We start from the raw sequence: 18,692 nt of genomic DNA on the forward strand, positions 1-18,692 counted from the left end.
GCTGCAAATCAAGGCTTCCTGGAAGCCTGCTGGCTCTGCCTGAAGTAGAAAGAACCAAAGCTAAGAAGCTTATCAATTTGAGCTGCCTGTATCTCTGGTAGCTTTGAAATTTGCAGGTGCAAAAAGATATATGTTTTTGGCATCCTTACAGGAGATATACGACTTTTGGAAACCACACTAAAAGTGTGGTGACAGGACTAGCCTATAAACCAAATAATTACTTTTGATTTTTAATCTAAACCAAAACAAATAGAGGGCACTATTAAAGATCTTTGATTTAGTATCATTGTGCTATTGTTGTGGTATTTTCTTTGCCTATTTATTTGAAACATAACTTCTTTGTTTCAAACTACATTCTGTTTCATGTCTTTGAGATTAAATTGCTGATTTATCTTGGAAAGGTAGAAGGCTTCAATGAATTAGACTGCAATTGTACATTTATAGCAACATATGAAGATAGCATCTTCCTTGTTTCACTGGAAGTGTTTTCAGAAACTAGTATCAAAGGGTCTTGTCTTTTATCTATCTTAAACAAACAATGCTCTATACTGAATATCTAGAGTTATGTGCAAAGAGAAATAAATCATTTTAAGCACTACGTAAATGTGAAGTAAGATATGGAAGGTTTCATGGATAACCTTGGAATTTCTCCTGTTATGTTTCATGAATCCTGTTTCAAGAAAAGCTATGAAACCTCCTATGATATCATCATTCTTTTACAGTTCCACTAAAAATCCTAATTCTTTAATTTTTGTTGGTATTCGATGAAACATCTCAAAATCATTCTAGTGTGAAGCACTTTTAAGTAAGAAATTGTACTCCAGGACTGTGTTTTTTTCTTTTTTTTTTTTTTTTTTTTTAAAAAGTGTGTGTTTGTTTTTTTTTTAATTGATAAGTAAGAGTAAAGAATTCAAAATCCTTATAACAGCTTTGGTAATTATTTTAAATTCATAGTTATTTTGCAGTCTTACCAAATCTTAGCTATCAACCAATTTGATATTCCAAAACTTATGTTTTAGGAAATAAACTCTTAGTTACTGTGTAAAATATAAGCTCATCTCAAGCCTTAAGACTAAAGTAAAGATAGAAATGAAACCTCATACATACCCAGCAGGAAGACGTAACACAGTAGCTTTGGTTGCAGATGTATGCATCTTTAACACAAGCTCACCAGGAGCCACACATTTCCAAGAGAAATGTTCAACCATCAGCACACCCTTCGAAATAGTGGAACATTCTTGTTTTGTACCTAGAAAAAGAAAGAAAAAATCCCACAAAATTGGTATGGGTGGAATAATAGGAAAATGAAGAAACATACACTTATGCAGAATCTGTATCTACTTCACAGTCATTGACATCTCCATTTAGGGATTGATGATTCAGAGAAAAGAGCCAGTCATATAAAAGGCATAGTTGGTACAGAATACGGCTGATTTGTACAGTTTCCTAGAAAACAATCGTTAAAAGAACGTGTTAGGATGATGTGTAGATCAGACCTGTTCCAAGTCATTTAAGGCTGCTCTAAAACTCCATAAGAATCCTTTCAGTCCACTACAAAGGAAGCAAACAGCCATGCAAATATGTATTTCTATTATAGTTTAATTATTTTAACAGGATGGTCAGTTTGGTTTTTATAAGCTTTCCTTTGGTTCTGTCTACTTTGCTCTAGATGCACTAAAATTATGTCCATATGCAATGTTTAAATGACTGATTAACTTAAGCTGATTGGCATAACACACATAAACTTTCATGAATGCCATTCTATGAGTTCTAAAGTGATTTTTGTTCAAACCATCCAAGCTGTTGGATCTTGAAATAAACTAGCTGTAAATATACTTCCGAGCTCACAGTGCATGAGTTTAAAAATCACTTCAAAATAAACCACTGATTTTACTGTATTTTGATCAGCTAGGGCATAAAGTAGCTTGAAAGAATGAAATTTGTAGAAAAAAAAAAACAAACCTAAGGCTTCCTAAAGTCTCAAACTGTACCAAAATACACCACAGCCAAACAAAATGGCACAGACATATTCAAGTATGGGAAAACACAACATTAACATGCAGTATTCTGCGTTGACCTTACCTCTAGTATCATCCCAGCGCACTAATGCAGAAAAACTAACCAGGATTTCAACGGGTGTCAGACTGTCCACAAGTAAATAATAGAAGACTCGGTCACTGGTATACTGCATAGAAAGACAGATGTTTGTTCATCTTTCACATTCATTGAATGCTGTCTACCTGGGCTTGTACAAATTATGACTAAGATTTTGGATATTGCAACCCTAGATATGGTATGGGAAGTAACTAATTAACTGTCACTAGTTCTTCCAAATTTCAGATGTGATTTAAACCTCATGCTGCATGTATAAACCATGGTGCTCATTTAAGAGATAACAGGATACAGAAAAGCTTCTTAAATGAGAATATAGCTATTTTCATATTATACTCTTCATATCTACCTCAATTTATTAGTTCTCCTTGCCAAACAATCAATGGAAAACCAAATTTATTTTTTTTTTTGTGCTGCAGCTTTCTGATTCTAATTAATTACAGTAAGCTTGAAAGAAATAAGCACTCTTATTTTGTAACACAGGGCTGATTCTGCCTCATTATGTTTTTCTCTGCAAAAATATATGGAGGCAACATTTTTCACTCTCAACATTAATACATAATTCCTATGTCAATATTAGAAACTATAGTATGATTCTAATGTTCTTAGAAATTCTTCAACATCTGAAGGTGAATGAACATTTTTGCTGTTTTAATATGCCTTCCTACATTCTCCAGAATCATATCAATACAGTTTTTGTGTTTGATTGTGGAATACCATTACTATTATCTTCATAACATAATATAAAAGTGTTCTTTTATAAGTCTGGTACAGAATTTACCTAATAGTGTAAACACCCCATCTGTATCAATGTTTAAAAAAAAAAAAAAAAGTAGAATGGTTTTACAGCAAAGGATTAGTTTTTCAGCGCAATAGCATACAGGCTTACATAGTCTTTATGCCGATTATGGCTTGTGAAAAGTACCATGCAGAAACTGGGAACATTTCTTGTGATGTGATTATAAATACAAAGAGGTGTGAAATTGCAGATATACTACAATTATGAAGCATAATCCATGTAGTTAACCTTCTCAGTACAAGATTTTACATAAAGTTCATGCCTGGAGTTTACACGTCGGTACTCTACAATTAGATTTCAGTTACAGAATAAAACTAGAGCTGGAACAGGATATTCAAGCATGTTGAATAACCTTCTGATACTATGAACTATTGACGGGTTTAAAGAAATACTGTAATTTCAGTGCAACGAAGGGGTATTTCTAATCCCTGCAACAGATTTTTGCAAAGAGAAAATGGATGGTGATGCTATACAGACTCCTGACTTGAGTTTTAGATGACAGGTAAAGATGAAGGAGAATTGTAGGGCAGATTCTGCAGCTGAATTATCATAAAATGTAATTTAGTCTGTAAATCGTTATAGGGTAGATTTAAATTAAGATAAAGAGAGGATGGAGATCTGATTCACTGTAATATTTACTCTCACTAGCGGGATTCATGATTTACATACTCACTCTCTTTATTATTGTGCAATATCATTCCATAACATTTTTTCATGTCTCAAACACAGCAAAATACTTCTGAATATTTGCTAGGAAACATTATCTTTGTATTGACTATAGTAATCTTAAGGTATCATTGTTTTGTTTTTTTTTTCAGTAATAGCAGTTCCATGTGATCTACCAATGTCATTTAGGCTATATGTATTATATAATTATTTGACAAAAATTTTTAAAAGCACAAAAAACCTCAATACAGTCACATACCTTAAAATCTGTCTTCTGATAGTTACAGGCATATGTATGTGGCTTGTGGAAAACATACAGGTTCCTACAGAGAAAATAAAATAAAAATATACATAGGAAAATAATCTTAGTAGAAATGATATATTTCAGGTAAATATCTACTTCATAGCATAAGATACTAATTTTACTTTCACAAATCAGACTCCCAGTTATTTCACAAAAATGGTTCAAAATTTTTAGTTTCATAAAAGGTGCATACAAGTCATCTCCAGAGAAAGCAGTTGACATTAATTTCTACCTTTGCTGTACTTCTATAGTTTTCAATTCGAGGTCAGGTCACTAATTTGTCCAATTTGAATCTATAAATGGTAATAAGCTAATATTGCTCTAAAACTTCCATGCCTTCCTGAAAATTACTGTAATAAAGTTATCTATAAAGTCTCACTGTAAGGGAGAACTATTTTATATAACTTAGTAATGCGCTTTATCAATTTTGTGGTGTTTGCACACCATCAGAAAGCTACTTAGTTCCTGACAACAATTGTTTCTGACCTTGATTCAACCAAGGGCAACATAAATGACTTCAGCTTTAATTGAAGGTAGAATTAGTTACGAAGTCCAGTGTTTTATGTAAAATAAATGTTTAGAATACTCAGAAACTTAACAGGGATCCTGATCCACTGCTGACATATCAGTTCCTACAACAACTAAAATTTTCCTTGTTTCTTAAAGTTGATATGAACTCTGAACATCCATCTTATTTTCACTCTATTTGAGATATAGGCATGTCAGACAATGAAAATGCTTTTGACAGAATTGACAGGTAAAATTAAAATCTTAGGTGCCTAATATCTTCTGAGTGATAAATTCTTCAAAGGTCTATCAGGATGCTTTGTTAACAACCACTTTATCAGTTCACTCTGAAAATAAGTAAAAATTCCCATTTAGGGGCAGGAATAAGAAACTGAGAAATGCAGCTGGTATAAAAGTTATACATTCTCCCTCAGAGACGGAACAGAGCTTAATGTCTGCTCAAGAAGAGATTAATTTAGGAAAATAAAAGCTTCAAAAAGAAATCACAGTTACAAATTCAAATGAGGAAAAAAAATCCACAACAAACAACAGCAATAACAGCAACAAACAAACACACACACAAACAAAAAACCCCGGGTGAATTTTCTCTGATATAATTACTTCCTTCAGCAATGTCAGATTCTCTAAAGATCTATACTATAGCAGGCCTCTTAAAACTGAAAGACAAAAGCTAAAGATATTATGCTGCAGTTACATGAGCTTCTTTTTATGTCTGCAGAGGTATAAATGCCTCAGAACTATGTTGAAGATGGAAATTAAAAAAGCACCTAGTCAACCAAGCCAAGCTATGCTGATGGCAACAGAAGATTTCAACAATGTTTTTTGCCTTAGAATTGTGTTGTTCAGATGCAGACTGTGTCTGCCTAGTGGCTGATGGGTCAGGTCTGTGAGCACCCTAATGGCTGCATGCTCCATGACCTACTGCCTTCCACCAGTTTGATGTATGCTTTATGAAACTGGTGGTTGTGTTCTCCAATGTCCTCTGGAGGACTTATTCAAGCCACAGTGTGGGGCTGCACCTGCAGACTCACTGTCAACAGGGACAGTAATTCTGGTCAGAAGAGTAGCCCTGGGGCTACCCTGAAATGCAGGTTAGTTATACAAAGATCTGTTGAGAAGATAGTTTTTATATTGTCACATTTCACATTTTACCATTGTTATACTGCAAATTTTATGCAATTAAACCCAAACCCTCTGTTCCTTACTGGAAACAAACACAGAAGTCTTCAAAGCTAATCCAGGTTTCCCTGGAAACAGAAGTTCTTTCTGACTTGATTTCTTCCTTTGATTTATCCCCTGTCTTGATGTTCATACCAGTATCAACTGTTGACATTCGTTTTGCATTAACTCTGATATTTTCATGTAATTCTTCTGTGGAGATAAGAAGACACGCAGAGTCAATACAGTAACAATATGCACATTAAAGTGATATCATTCTTATATTTTAAAATTATCCTAAAATTACCAGAATATTTCCCATATATCTCAGATTTTAAAAATAAAAGCTAAAACACTAACCTGAAAAGCTCAAAAGGTGACCAAAATAACTCTGTATAGGTATTAATTGCTTACATCTGCAACTGCTTAAGTATTCTGCCTCAATCTACTATCACATTGAACTGTGCATTAGAACCTTTAATAGGACCATGTCAGGCGAACGTACATACGAATTCTGCAAACCTGAAGTCATCTATATAAAGAAAAAAGGCAACGCCTTGTGTAAAGCTCCTATCCAGTGAAAAGCCAATGGGCAATATCATAAAATTTTTACAACTCACAGAAAATAAAAAATACACAGAATTGTGGAGGACCCAAAGACCTATTTTTGCCTCTAGTACTTAGAGAGTAGCCCCTGCTCACACTAGTCAGCCTAACTACCTGTAAACAGAAATAGGTTTGTGCTACATTACGTGAATCTTCTTGTGGGAAAATCAGAACTACTGTCAGATTCGTACCAAAATCTAAACACAGAAATTTCATGTAGACACACTTTACAATCATTTAATAACTGTTTAACTTGTGTGGTAATGCCACTTTCTCTGCCTTTCTTCTGTGAGATTCATATGAATAGTTCCTGATGGTGATTAATCTGTGCCAAAAAGAAGTCTTGAGAATAGCTCAGAACTGCTGAGAAAGTAGAAGAGAACAGTTCAAACATGAACAGCTATGAATTCAGAATGTTTGCTGAGGAAAAAGATGAGGTAATATCCAAACAGGTGAGGTAAAATAAATGAGAAAGCTAATTAGGAAAATACATGATTACATTTACAGTTGCTTTGTAACATTTCATGATCAGTGAGACAGATAGTGATGTGCTAGATAACTAATGAGTTTCTAAGATGTAGGTGGCTCTAAATCAGGTTGCAACTAATTTTTCAAGAATTGATAGGAAAGAAATGTAAGGTAAGAAAATGCACCCAAGACCTTTTTGTCCTTCTTACGCTATGGAAAAACTACCTGAAAGCTCTAAAATCTAGGCTTTTTCGTAGATTTAAGTCTCCAGTGAAATAACAACAGTGTTTGGCTTACAAATGTGCATATCACAGCGAGTATGATGAAGGGGTCACCAGAGTAGAACCATGCCTAATATCATCTTCCTGTGACCCTGTGTTGCTCTTCCTTGTTCATTCTGAACATGAGAACTAGAGTACTATCCATTGACCTTCTTCAGGATCAATAGAGTCAGTAGCTCTCTGCAGCCTTCAAAGAGAAGATATATTCCACCCTATCTAAAATTCATAAACTTTTCTGTTGACTACATATGCAGGCTGGGGGCAGAGGGAAGACAGCTCTTCCAGTGCAGCTAAAGGAATGCAAAAATGCTATCAACAAAATTGCTCCAGTTTACCCACTTCTCTTTGAAGAGGTAACAAGAATCTTGTGCGAAAGTCATCAAAAAGCATATCTTGTCCTTTTTGAACTATGCATTCTAAAGACATTGCTGTTCAGAGCTTCCTGGTATCATACAGAAATACGATTATAAGCGAAAAGTAAATCAAACTGCTAACTATGGTTTAACTTGTGTGCAAGAAGTGACATTTCTAGCTATGAGAAACTGCAAACCCTAGGTGATACAATGAAAACATAATTTATGGAGTAAAGATATAAATAAATCTGAAGCAAATCTTAAGACATGTTCAATGTAAAATAGTATTTAAAAACTGACATATGGGAGATAATGTCAGCAAATAATTGTCCATAATGATAATTTATTCCTTGAACAAATGTGAATACTAATCAAACACACGGGGATATAACATGAGCTTAGCAAAGTTAAACACTGCAGAGATGTTCAGAAGCGGAAAAAACATATTTGAATTTAAGAATTTTATGCTACTTAGAACTCAAGCAACAAAGATTAATGTAACAATCAAGCTTAAGAGAAAAAAGGTAACTTGATAAGGGAAAATATTCAGGTACAGAATTAATATCAAAACATACATTTTAGCAAAAAAACAGAAGACAAAACCAGATCAATAACTAAGATCAGAGCAGCATACAAACTAGAGTAATTAATCCGAAAAAAGGGAAAAAAGAAAGAGTAGCAAATGAACTGCAAAATTCCTGTCAGATAACAGATAATCATAGGAATAACGTGATACTACAAAAAATTTCCACCAGATCCAGTACAGACGGTGATGCACTATAGTTTTTCAAAATATTTGATTGCATTTGGTGAACCTCAATAGCGCAAAATTAGCAGCCTAAGTAGTTTAATGAAAAGATTTTAAACTATCTTTTTTTTAAAAAAAAAATCAAACAAATATAGAAGGACTGAGATTCCTAAACGAAAAAGTATTGAAATACTGTAAAGCAACTACTTAACCAGGAAAGGATTTGTTTATATGTATGAGTTAATTGTAACATATCACTGTTCTCAATAGGAATGTGTTTCATATCTGCTTCAAGTGAACAGAAAGAACTTTCCTGACATTAGATTATTCATATATTTAACTGTCTAATGACCTGTAGCCAAACTCTGAAGAGATTAAATTATTATCATTTACATACTTGGCAAAATTTGAGCAATTTTTAGCCCTGTTAAAAACTGTATTTAAACCCCCATACTCATAAATAAAACATTTTTAAAAGATCTATCTGTTTCTCTCAGTTTTGGTTCGTGATTCATGCACTCAGATATTCTCTGGAGTTGAAAGACTAATAATGAATCTTTTAGAAGTAACAGCAATAGGAAGTAACCTTCATAACCTACAGTGCATGACACAATGCAAAACATTAAACCTAGATACATTACTAAGCCTCCTTTCCCTATGAATTTTTTCATTTTAAAAATAATTATTAACTAAACTAGTCTTCAAATAATTAAGATGCTAAAAAGAATTGTGTTATTTAAAGAGAAGCAATCATATCTGTAACACCTAATAGGAGCGTAGAGCCCCAGTCTTGAATCCTGTAATGATTAGTAGTATTTCCCATGTAAAGTTGGAATAAATGGATCTTGCATAGAGAAACGACAACATATGGGTTGAGATAGCCTGGAGATTGTGAAGAGAACCCGAACACAAAGGATTAAGTTACAGTAGTAATGCGAATTATTAGTATTATAGGCCAGAGGATGGAAACACTTCCACTTTTTCCTTTTCCTTGGTTGTGCTATGGGAGCTTTTCTTCAATGGGAATTTCTTGAGCAGACTTCTGATTAAGCAGAAAAAATGGAAATCTGGCTATTGAGAATTAGTTAATAGTGAGAGCTACAAAAATACTCCAAGATCCCAGTATATTCATGGCAGGTTTAGAGTAATCTGCAAACTACTCTGTTTCTATTGGGCTTTGGCATTGAGCTGTGAGAGGATATATTTCCAGCTGATTAACTTGTAGCATTTAGATACAGTGGAATTCCTCTAGTGTGGTTATTTTTATTTTTTTTTTTTACTGGGATGATATTGACGAAAATAAGATTTCATAAGAAAAGACTTTCAAGCACTAGAGTACTTGAAATCGTTCTCAGTTCTTAAACGTACAACCTCAAAATTATATTCTTTGCCTGTTCTGAACATATGTTTAACAAATTTGGTTTTGATTTATTAGCATAGGTTTTGGAGAAGTATGATTTACACTTGCTTCAAGACATTTAAAAATCCTAACTGTATTCTCACTCTTCATTACACTTATAGTATGATCCAGGGTTTTGGTTGTTTTTGTTTGTTTGATTGTTTGTTTTTCCCTCCTCTATTTATGACCTTATCTTGTATTACACTATTTGGGGTTACTAGAGATGACTGATAAGTTGCACTTTTTTCCAGAATGAAAATAGTGTTAAAAGCTGTGAAAATATCTAAACATCTTGGGTAAAATTACTGGGTTTAATTACTGTAGAAGTTAGGAAGTCGTGCACATGCTTTAACTGAGAGAATATTTATTATATTTCTCAATTACTGGAAGAGGGGTTCATAGATATTTTTCAGAGAACAAACAAAATAAAACAAACAAAGTTTTAAAAAATGGCATTCTATGCCTTTTCTGCAAATGAGAATCTATCTTCAGAAATGCTAAAAAAGCAAAGGCACGTTGCACAGGCTTCTACATGGACTGAAGAACTGAAAACTAAACCCAAGTTGAGTGTCACATGGATGAATAATGGAATGAATAAAACATGAATCCTATTCATATGTTTCACATGCTCTTCTGCTCTGAGATTCACTTTCAGAACTCTGGTAAAAGGGAAGGTGTTTTCTAGCAGTTAGTTTTAGAAGAGGTTCATTGTGCACCAAGCAAATCTGGTCGCTTGTTTTAAATAGAAGGCTCTTACTAACTTCTGATCAAATCCTTAAAACATTCACTTAAACAAAGAAGTGCTAATTTTGAAAAAAATTACTCAGGCTGAATACTCTTAAAATACTAATCTCAAACACACTAAAAAAGTAACATTTATTAAAATGGAAGTTGTCCTTTTTTCTTGTATTTTATTTCAGAGAAAAAAGTATAATTCAGAGTGATTAGAAAAAGAGCTCTGTGTACAAAGCTCAGTATATTTTACTGGAGAATAACTTATGAGAAATGTTATTTTTTTTTCAAAATACTATTGTAAATTAGAGATTTTTTTTAATACCAATGTGAAGATTCTACTCTATGTAATTAATCATGCTACTACCAGTTTGTTGAAATCTTTTCCTGTAAAACCAATGCCTATAAATAACACTGTTGATATATATACACTGAGGCCAAACAACATGGGAATGGCAGAAGCCTGCATATAAACTTCAAACACACTTACCTTTACTGGGTCTCTCTGCATTTTGCTGCTGAAAGAGGGTGGTCTCCTATATGGTGAAAAACAAAACCCAGCAATAGTTATTATAATCTTATATTATTTTGCTAAAGAAAATATCTGGGTTTGGGACAGTTCTTCCTGAGATGGAGAAAGAAACTAGTAAGTTATCACTGTAGTATGTCTAAAAGAAAAAAAAAATCAGCATAGTACCTACATATACATTACCAATAGAAAGACTGATGTTTTTCCAGAGAAGTACATGTGATCCGGCTTCTGGGAAAAAAAGCTGTTCCACCTGGCTACTCTTCTGCTATTAACAAAATGTTCTTTGATATTGCTTCTATTTGACAATAAAATAAAATGCTATTCTAAGAACTAATTATTCTTATTCTAGAACCAACTCTTTTCTCTCCCATTCTGTTTCCATTCTTGGAAAATATATGGAGGGCTCCTTTTCCAACAAACATTTCTTGCTGTGTGACTGTATACAACTGTCATTGGCAACAGAGTGCCTGATTGCTACAGCATCTTTTGTTTTCTATCAGCTGCATAAATAAAAAGTAGCCTGCTCTTTTCTAATGTTTTTGGCAAGCAACTTATCCTGGTCAATCCCATTTCCAAGCTAAAGCTGCTGAACTAACATGAATGCAATATCCACTTGTGTTTAAAGTTGAAATTTAGTTAGACAGCCTTTCAGAAAGTCTACTCATTAAATTTGCAAAGACAGGGTCCTATTCTTTGAGAGATTAATATCTTTGATACTGTTAAAAATGTGTGCCCAGTCATCCTTCCTTCTGACTGCCCTCTTAACTGCAATATGACATATCTCTGCACAAGGCTCGCTTCCACGTTTTTTTTCTTTTCTTCTGAGGGAAGGAAAGCAGGAGAAAGAGTTTTGACAGTTCCCAGCTTATTTTCTATTTGAACGTGGTACCGTTAATGGGTTAACTGGACTAGTTTGGCCTTTGCAAAGATAACTATTAAAGCCTAAAAAGGCTACTGCCAACAATTTTGCAAGCTTCTTCTCATTCCAGGTCTCCCTTTAATGAAATTTCTCATCCTTCCTCCCACTCAATCTCCTCAAATATACCCAGCTATACATGTGTCAAAGGCACTAATGCTGAAACTGATAGCATTGAGCTGGCCAGCATCTGGACAAACACAGTGATTTTCTGTCCTGTGTCTCAAAGAGGAGTTGTAGGAGCTATACTGAATTGGATCTGCTTTTACACTTTCTCAGTACAATCTAGAAACACTTTTTGAGGGGCAAACTGACATAATTTAGAGAGTTTGAGTAAGTCAGACTGTGTGGCAGGTCACAGCAGTACCTAAAGATTGTACAAGGTCATTGTGTATAACTCCAGCTCTGCTTCAAACCTATTACAGACCACCCTGCATACACAATATGAAGGGATCTGTGACTGTTTCCTCAAAGGAAAGCCTTATGGTTTTCTGCTTTAATTGCTAGTTGCAGTGAAAGTCTTCCTGCAGCATTTTACAGCACTTCCACAGGCCCCAAAGAGGCCCAGGAGTCTCACCTGTTTCCAAATTCCAGATTTTCCTGATCTTTTCCAAAATAACTAAAAGAAAGAGTTGAGAGAAAAAAAAACTACAGATTTAAGAGCCTCTGCCCTGAAGTAGGAAGTACCAAATAATTTAATACTTTTTACTTAACTGCAGTATTGCTTATTGAGAGAATTTGAAAGTCTAATTTTTGCATGGCACAAATCCTAAATTCTATTCCAAATCTGTTGTGGGATTTTTGAAGAAGGTTCATGAATCAAAGCTGGGGACAGATCTAATATAAACAGCAATTAAGAGAAAAATACATACATTGCTGAAATTGTTAACAGTTGGTTGAACAATTTGCCTTTTTTGTTTAATTTATTGCTTTTCTAGAGCAAATGAGCTGAAAAGGACGCAACAGGACTCTGCAATTGCCCATGTACTGAAGTACTGTTCCTGTTTCCAGACATCTGTACATATATCTATGCAAAACAAAAGGGTGTAATTTGTCGCGTGACATTGACATTCATGATTCAATATTTGGCTCTGAAAAATCTCTAGTAAACCTGGACCATCTCTCTCATTTAAACTGTGACTTCAGAAGTACGCATGCACTGAACTGTCATATTTCTGCATGGGAATCTACAACTTGGAAGATTCCAATATCGCCAAATTTTTCATAGGAGTCACTGGATTCATCAAAGAGGTACATGCCAACTGTACAATTTATCAAGTTTCTCAACAGAAATACTGGGCATGTCCAAAGTATATAAAGTATCAGACATACTGCAGAAGCCTTAGAGGCTGCAATGTGTGCACCACAACCCCAGCACTTTCTGCCAGACTTACTGTTCATGGACACTACACATGATCCATGCCTCTAGTATGAACATGTGGCAGCTTATTATACAGCTACTGTGTTGGTATTATGAGCTGGCACCAGGAAGACCTTGAGAGATACAGAAAATCCTCAAAAACTACTTCAATATTATTTCCAGTATAGGAGGAGAAACGTACCCTGGAAAATCTGGATGCTTAGTAATGTTACATAAGCCTGTTTGAACTGTGAAAGCAATCTAACCACAGCTGTGTAGAGTCTCCTGTAGCTTCAATTACTCAGTTTTTGGAGCACAAACATAACATAGCCAAAAGTTGCCTGCTTCCCTAGTAGTATGGGATGTATCCATCTCCCTAAACCTCACTGATTTTGGGGTAATTGCGAGAGTCAATGAAATTCTCCTGTCACGCTATTGCCTCAGCTTCAGCAACTAAGATATTAGCACGGAAAGAGAAATTAAAAGCATTTTTCCTCCTTAATGAACACACATTGTCTGAAAGGTCGGCTCTGCTGCCACAGTATCTGACAAGGAAAGAAATTTTAAAAAGACTTGGATCAAACTGTGAAACACGGAAGGATGCACACAGATTCATACTTGTTCTTCCTGCAATGAGTGGGAAATCCGAATGCAAAATGTGAGGAAAATTTGCTGGTTAACTGAAAAATCTAATTTATCACCTATTATATTTTTTAATTGTTAACACATAATTGTTAAATAATGGTAATTCACTAATGTATAGCTACCTTGTTACTTTCAAGGATCCATTTGTATTGTACAGGCTCCTAACATTAAAAATATCATTATTTTATTAAAGTCCACTACATAATATGTTTTAAAACCTGATGTTTTTATAAAACCAGTGTCCTTTTCTGTTGTAGAAATTATGTCTGGCAAAACTTTTCACACCAGTTTTTCTGTAAAAAAAAACAGTCTTCTTCCAAAATTAAACTCTCTGGATAAATTCTCTGGTGAAGGAATAAACCTTCAAATATATCATTTTTAAGATTAAAAATCCATTTTAAGTCTAACTCCAAAATTACAAAGACAACCAAATTATTTCCTAAGATCCACCCCTGTATTAAATTTCTAGGTTTGTTGTTGACCTGAGAGTTACTTCAGCTCTAGTTTTAGCTGTGATGTGGGAGAAGGTAACAGAGGTGGCTTTTGAAAAAAGGCAGTGGTACAAAACAAACAGCTTCAAAGTTGTGCACAGACTGAGGTATTGGAATGGCTTAAAAATACTGGATTACCAACTCATCTTCTGTTTTATTCAGTCTCTAATGTTGGAGCTGGCCCATTCTGTATAAGCAAGTAGATACTTCCAGGCCTATCAAAGATTCTCCACAGCACAAATGTCTCAACTGAGACTCGAGTCACACTTCTGATCATAGCTCATGTATACTTTTTTTTTTTTCTGAAAAAATAAGTAGGAAATTTTCATTTTGTGCAGGTTGAAGCAATTTTGAAAACTATAAAATCTGTAAAGAAAATATGGTTTTGTTTTTTCTACCTAGCCTTCCTGTTGACTCAATATTAATTCACTGGACTTATGAGATATGTCATAATAAGGATTAGAATGAGAAGAAAAAGCTTGTTATCACACAACAAACTGGAACATTTATGGGGAATATGAAAAAAGCACACAACAGAGTATGCAGACTAAGTAGACTGATACAGGTTGTGAAGCAGGTGGTAAGACTGAGCTTGCATATATAAAGGGATGGCAGCCAAGTAAGAGAAATGAGGTAAGAATGAAAATTAAAGAACAGGTGTATTGTGTCTATGTCACTGAGAGTGACAATTTTAACCCTTCTGCTCTGCAAAGTACCATTGCTGGGGTGTTTGACACTGAAAAAGCCACAAAGAAAAATCTGAGCGTTCTGCTTAAGATCAGGTCAATCCAGTAACTATTGCAATTCTGATGGTAAACATATTTGGATTAGATTTTCCTTGCTTTGTTCAACATTTCCCCAAATAAAAGGTAAAAGGCTTTATTCTCAATGGAATTGGAGTTATGTATTAAATAATTCATCACAATGAAGAACATTCAAGTAGGATTTGAATGACAGAGCGACAAGGAAACAATTCTTCAGGATACTCTTTTTCCCAAAAGAGTTTGCCAGAATTACTATTCCAGAAAACTGCAAGACACTGTGCAGCTTACATATGATGAATTTTTTTTTTGCCTTTTTCCTGACCACAAAAGTGGATATGGGCTAAAAATGAAAGGAAAAATCAAATTCTGAAAGCTTTCTAGTTCAGTAAGCCATTATTCCACAAATAATTTTTCCCAGCCAAATGCAATAAGCCAAAAATCTCCTTTCATTTACATTTCAATGCATCTTACATGTATAAATTTACCTTCCTATTGAAGAAGAATAAAAGAGAGCCTCTTCATTAAAGAACTGGGCCCTATTTTATGGAGTTTTAAAATAAAAAATTAATGAACTGTATTTTCTTAAGAACAGTATGTATCAAGATCCATTTAACTACCAAAAATAGATATTATTATTTTTTTTTTTCCTAATGTAAATCAGCAAAGCTTTCAGAACTGTGAAATCAGAGTGAATGGGAAATTCAGGATTTAAAAAATTTGAAAAAATCAGTAATAAAGCATTTCTGTTATTTGGCATGAGTACTTGGCAGACACAGGGATAATGCTATCTTTCAACTTGATATTCTTCAAAGAAGCTACATCCAGCTCCTAAAATTTTATCTTTCATTCATGACCAGTCACTGTTTCTGTGACAACAGACCTCAGGAACAGTGAATCAGATATTCAGTGATGTATCTTCATGCAGTTTACACTGTAGTGAATTGAGATATGCCAGTTAAAACTTGCTGAGGACCTGGCACAGCAGCTGACTGAATTTCAGTCAACTTGAAGCATAACACTGCTGCATCCCAAAGATTTACTGAATCTGTATCAAAGGTTTTAAAGCAGTGACCTCCTGAACAGAAATCACACAGGTTAAAATGGAGACAATGTTATTCACGCTAAATATACTACAATACAAAATTCTACAAATGAACCATAACTTAGAGAGTTTGGGATAGCAAAGTTTCTCTTTTACTGCTTGTTTTTGTTTTGTTTGTTTGAGTTTTTCTTAGTCACTAATTGAATTGTAAAAAAGAAAATACACATAAATGTGTGTTGTTGTTCCAAGTTTTAAAACTATGGAAAGAAAGCTCTCCCATAATTAATCTCCCAGAGGTATCCACATAATTTTGTTGATTGAAAGATTTAATACACAAAACACAGAATAGCTAAATATATATTCTATTGCAAAGAATTTTTCTTCACTACAGAATTACCTTATTTTAAACTAATAAATACCCAATAACTATACCCACACACATAGTTTTTCTATACATACGATAAATATAGAGCAGTTTATAACAATGGCTTTTCAGATCTGAAATATAAAAATAGTATTACAGTATACTCTGAAGAGGAAACATATAAATAGGCTCTCCAAAAATTACATAGAAAATGATTTTCCCTTTATTTCAAAATTTACCAAACTAAATTATGCCTTCTTTGTTCAGGAAGATAACTGATACTATCCTTAACATTATGTCTTCAAACAGCTTTTGTAACCCACAGGCAGTCACTATACATCAGCCAAATGCCACAAATGTTATCCTCAAGTTTATTTATCAGTTTGTCCCAGAAAAGAACAGTAGAAATTTTAAAACAATTGGGTCACACTTGCTACAGGATAGTGTGGATAAGGACTTTGTTCTTCCTTTATGCAGCACTATCTGTGAATACATTTTATAGGTTCTTTTAAATTATTTTCTATATTATATTCATATTGAATGTAACAGATACAGAAGAAGTACTCACTTTTTTCTTGGAATAGAAAATAAATGTAGAAAGGAGAACTGTAGTAAACATGTACAAGTGGAGACTACATCTTCCGCAAAGTATAAGTGGTTTATTGAGCTGGATCCAGATTTTGAGTGTAACTTCATTGAAAGCATTTGCATATTGCCTAGACTGCTTTATGCCTCAGTTTTCTTAAAGTGAGATAGAGATTGCTATCACATGCTCTTATGAGCAGTGTCTGATGCAATAAGGACAAAACTGGAGAGATATTGGCACTGCCAAGTTGGGTTCTTTTGTAGGTGTTGAGTAAATAAAATAACTTCAGTGGAGTTCTGTTTGTTTGTTCGAATATTTAAGTCTTTATTTCTCTGTGTTGCAAATTATTTCCCTATATAAAATATTCTGCTCATGAAGCTTGAGCCTTTAATTCATGGCTGAGGATTACCTTCGAAAGCAAAGCTGCTGTAATTTAAGAGCAGGCAAACTCAGCAATGAAACCTTAACTCTTTTCCTAGATCTAGCCTGAACTCTTTCAATTAAGAACAAAATGAGGATACCATTTTTAAGGCACAAGTTTATAAAATTTACATTTTCAAGTAGCCACATTCCTTGGTACATCCTTCACTGTAGATGAAATACACTAATCGTAACATGAAGTAAACGTTTATTTATAAAGATCCTTGAGTATTTTCTTAAGACCCTCCCATCAAATTGATTTTAAAGAGAAAAAAAAAAAACCATAGTGTTAGCAATAGCACTTTTAAAATCTCAGGAATAAAAAATAAAATAAAAATAAGATTAAAATTAAAAGCATTAGGAAAGATTTCCTACCTGGTACACATCAATGTAACTATAAAGTGCAAAGAGCAGGAAAATTACTTACGTACTGGGGTGGGGGGAGGGAAGCTTACTGAAAACTCTTTTAAAACCTATATTTACGCATTAAGGAAAACCTATGTTTATGTATTAAGTATTTTCTTTTTTGCCTTTCACTAGCCTTTGGAATATCAAGTTAAAAAAACAAACAAACAAACAAACAAACAGGAAAATTGTTACCTGAGAAGAATCTTCTTCATTTGAGTGTATTCCATTTTGATTCATATCCACATTATTGTCACTTACATTTTCATCACTTTCAGTAACAGAAGGGAGACAGGATACAGAATGAAATCCTTTTTTGATGGTAGACTGTGGAAAGTGGCTAAATAACAAAGAAATTTCAAAGACTTTAATCTGTACATTCACTTTCAAATTACAATCTTCATAACTACTATTCTTAACAGAATTTTATCAAAATAATTTGTGTCTCCTTTATTTTGACATCTTAATAGGGCAGCACAAGATTTATACACACATCTACTCCTTATCATTATTGGCTTGGCACTACACACAAATCTATGCTCAGAAGATATGAACTTTTGCCCTCTTAACTGACGCTCAAAAATACAAATCCCAAGTCTACTGAGGACAACTAGGTAATAAAAACAGAAGTGAATAAATTTCTATGGCTCCTAGACAAGAAAAACACTCATAATGTGCACTACTTAAGTAGAGGCAGGGCAAAGAAAAGTGTTTTTTTGCCTTTTCCCATAAAATGGGTCTCCATAGCTACTAGACAGCTAAAACACACAATAACCAAGGAAACCTGTGTCAGGCCTGTTCTGCCTGTAGTAAGAGAAAACTTTATCACTGACATCAGTAGAAGCAGAAGTAAAAACTGACTGAAATATAAATAACTCTTTGCTTGTTAAACGAACTGGGAGAACAAGATGAATACGGTATCACACACTTGCCATAAATACCTAATTGTGTTATTGCAGCAATAAAGAACAGAGAAAAATCTAAGCATGCGTTATCTAACCCCCTTCTTAAGG

The 18,692-nt window shown here is 34.0% G+C and overlaps 1 protein-coding gene across 3 annotated transcripts in view; it reads right to left on the bottom strand.

The window, feature by feature from the left end:
- Positions 1–18,692, bottom strand: part of ADGB (androglobin) — a 101,758-nt gene that overhangs the window by 43,295 nt on the left and 39,771 nt on the right. For all 3 annotated transcript variants that reach the window (XM_065057507.1, XM_065057505.1, XM_065057506.1), the window contains 6 exons: positions 17,875–18,019; positions 10,645–10,690; positions 5,615–5,780; positions 3,837–3,900; positions 2,083–2,185; positions 1,108–1,249 (listed from right to left, as the gene is read on the bottom strand). In XM_065057507.1, coding sequence (XP_064913579.1) covers positions 1,108–1,249; positions 2,083–2,185; positions 3,837–3,900; positions 5,615–5,780; positions 10,645–10,690; positions 17,875–18,019 — 666 coding nt within the window. The remainder of the gene's footprint in view (positions 1–1,107; positions 1,250–2,082; positions 2,186–3,836; positions 3,901–5,614; positions 5,781–10,644; positions 10,691–17,874; positions 18,020–18,692) is intronic.

Source organism: Columba livia, chromosome 3, assembly GCF_036013475.1.
Source record: "Columba livia isolate bColLiv1 breed racing homer chromosome 3, bColLiv1.pat.W.v2, whole genome shotgun sequence".
NCBI classification, from domain to species: Eukaryota; Metazoa; Chordata; class Aves; order Columbiformes; family Columbidae; genus Columba; species Columba livia.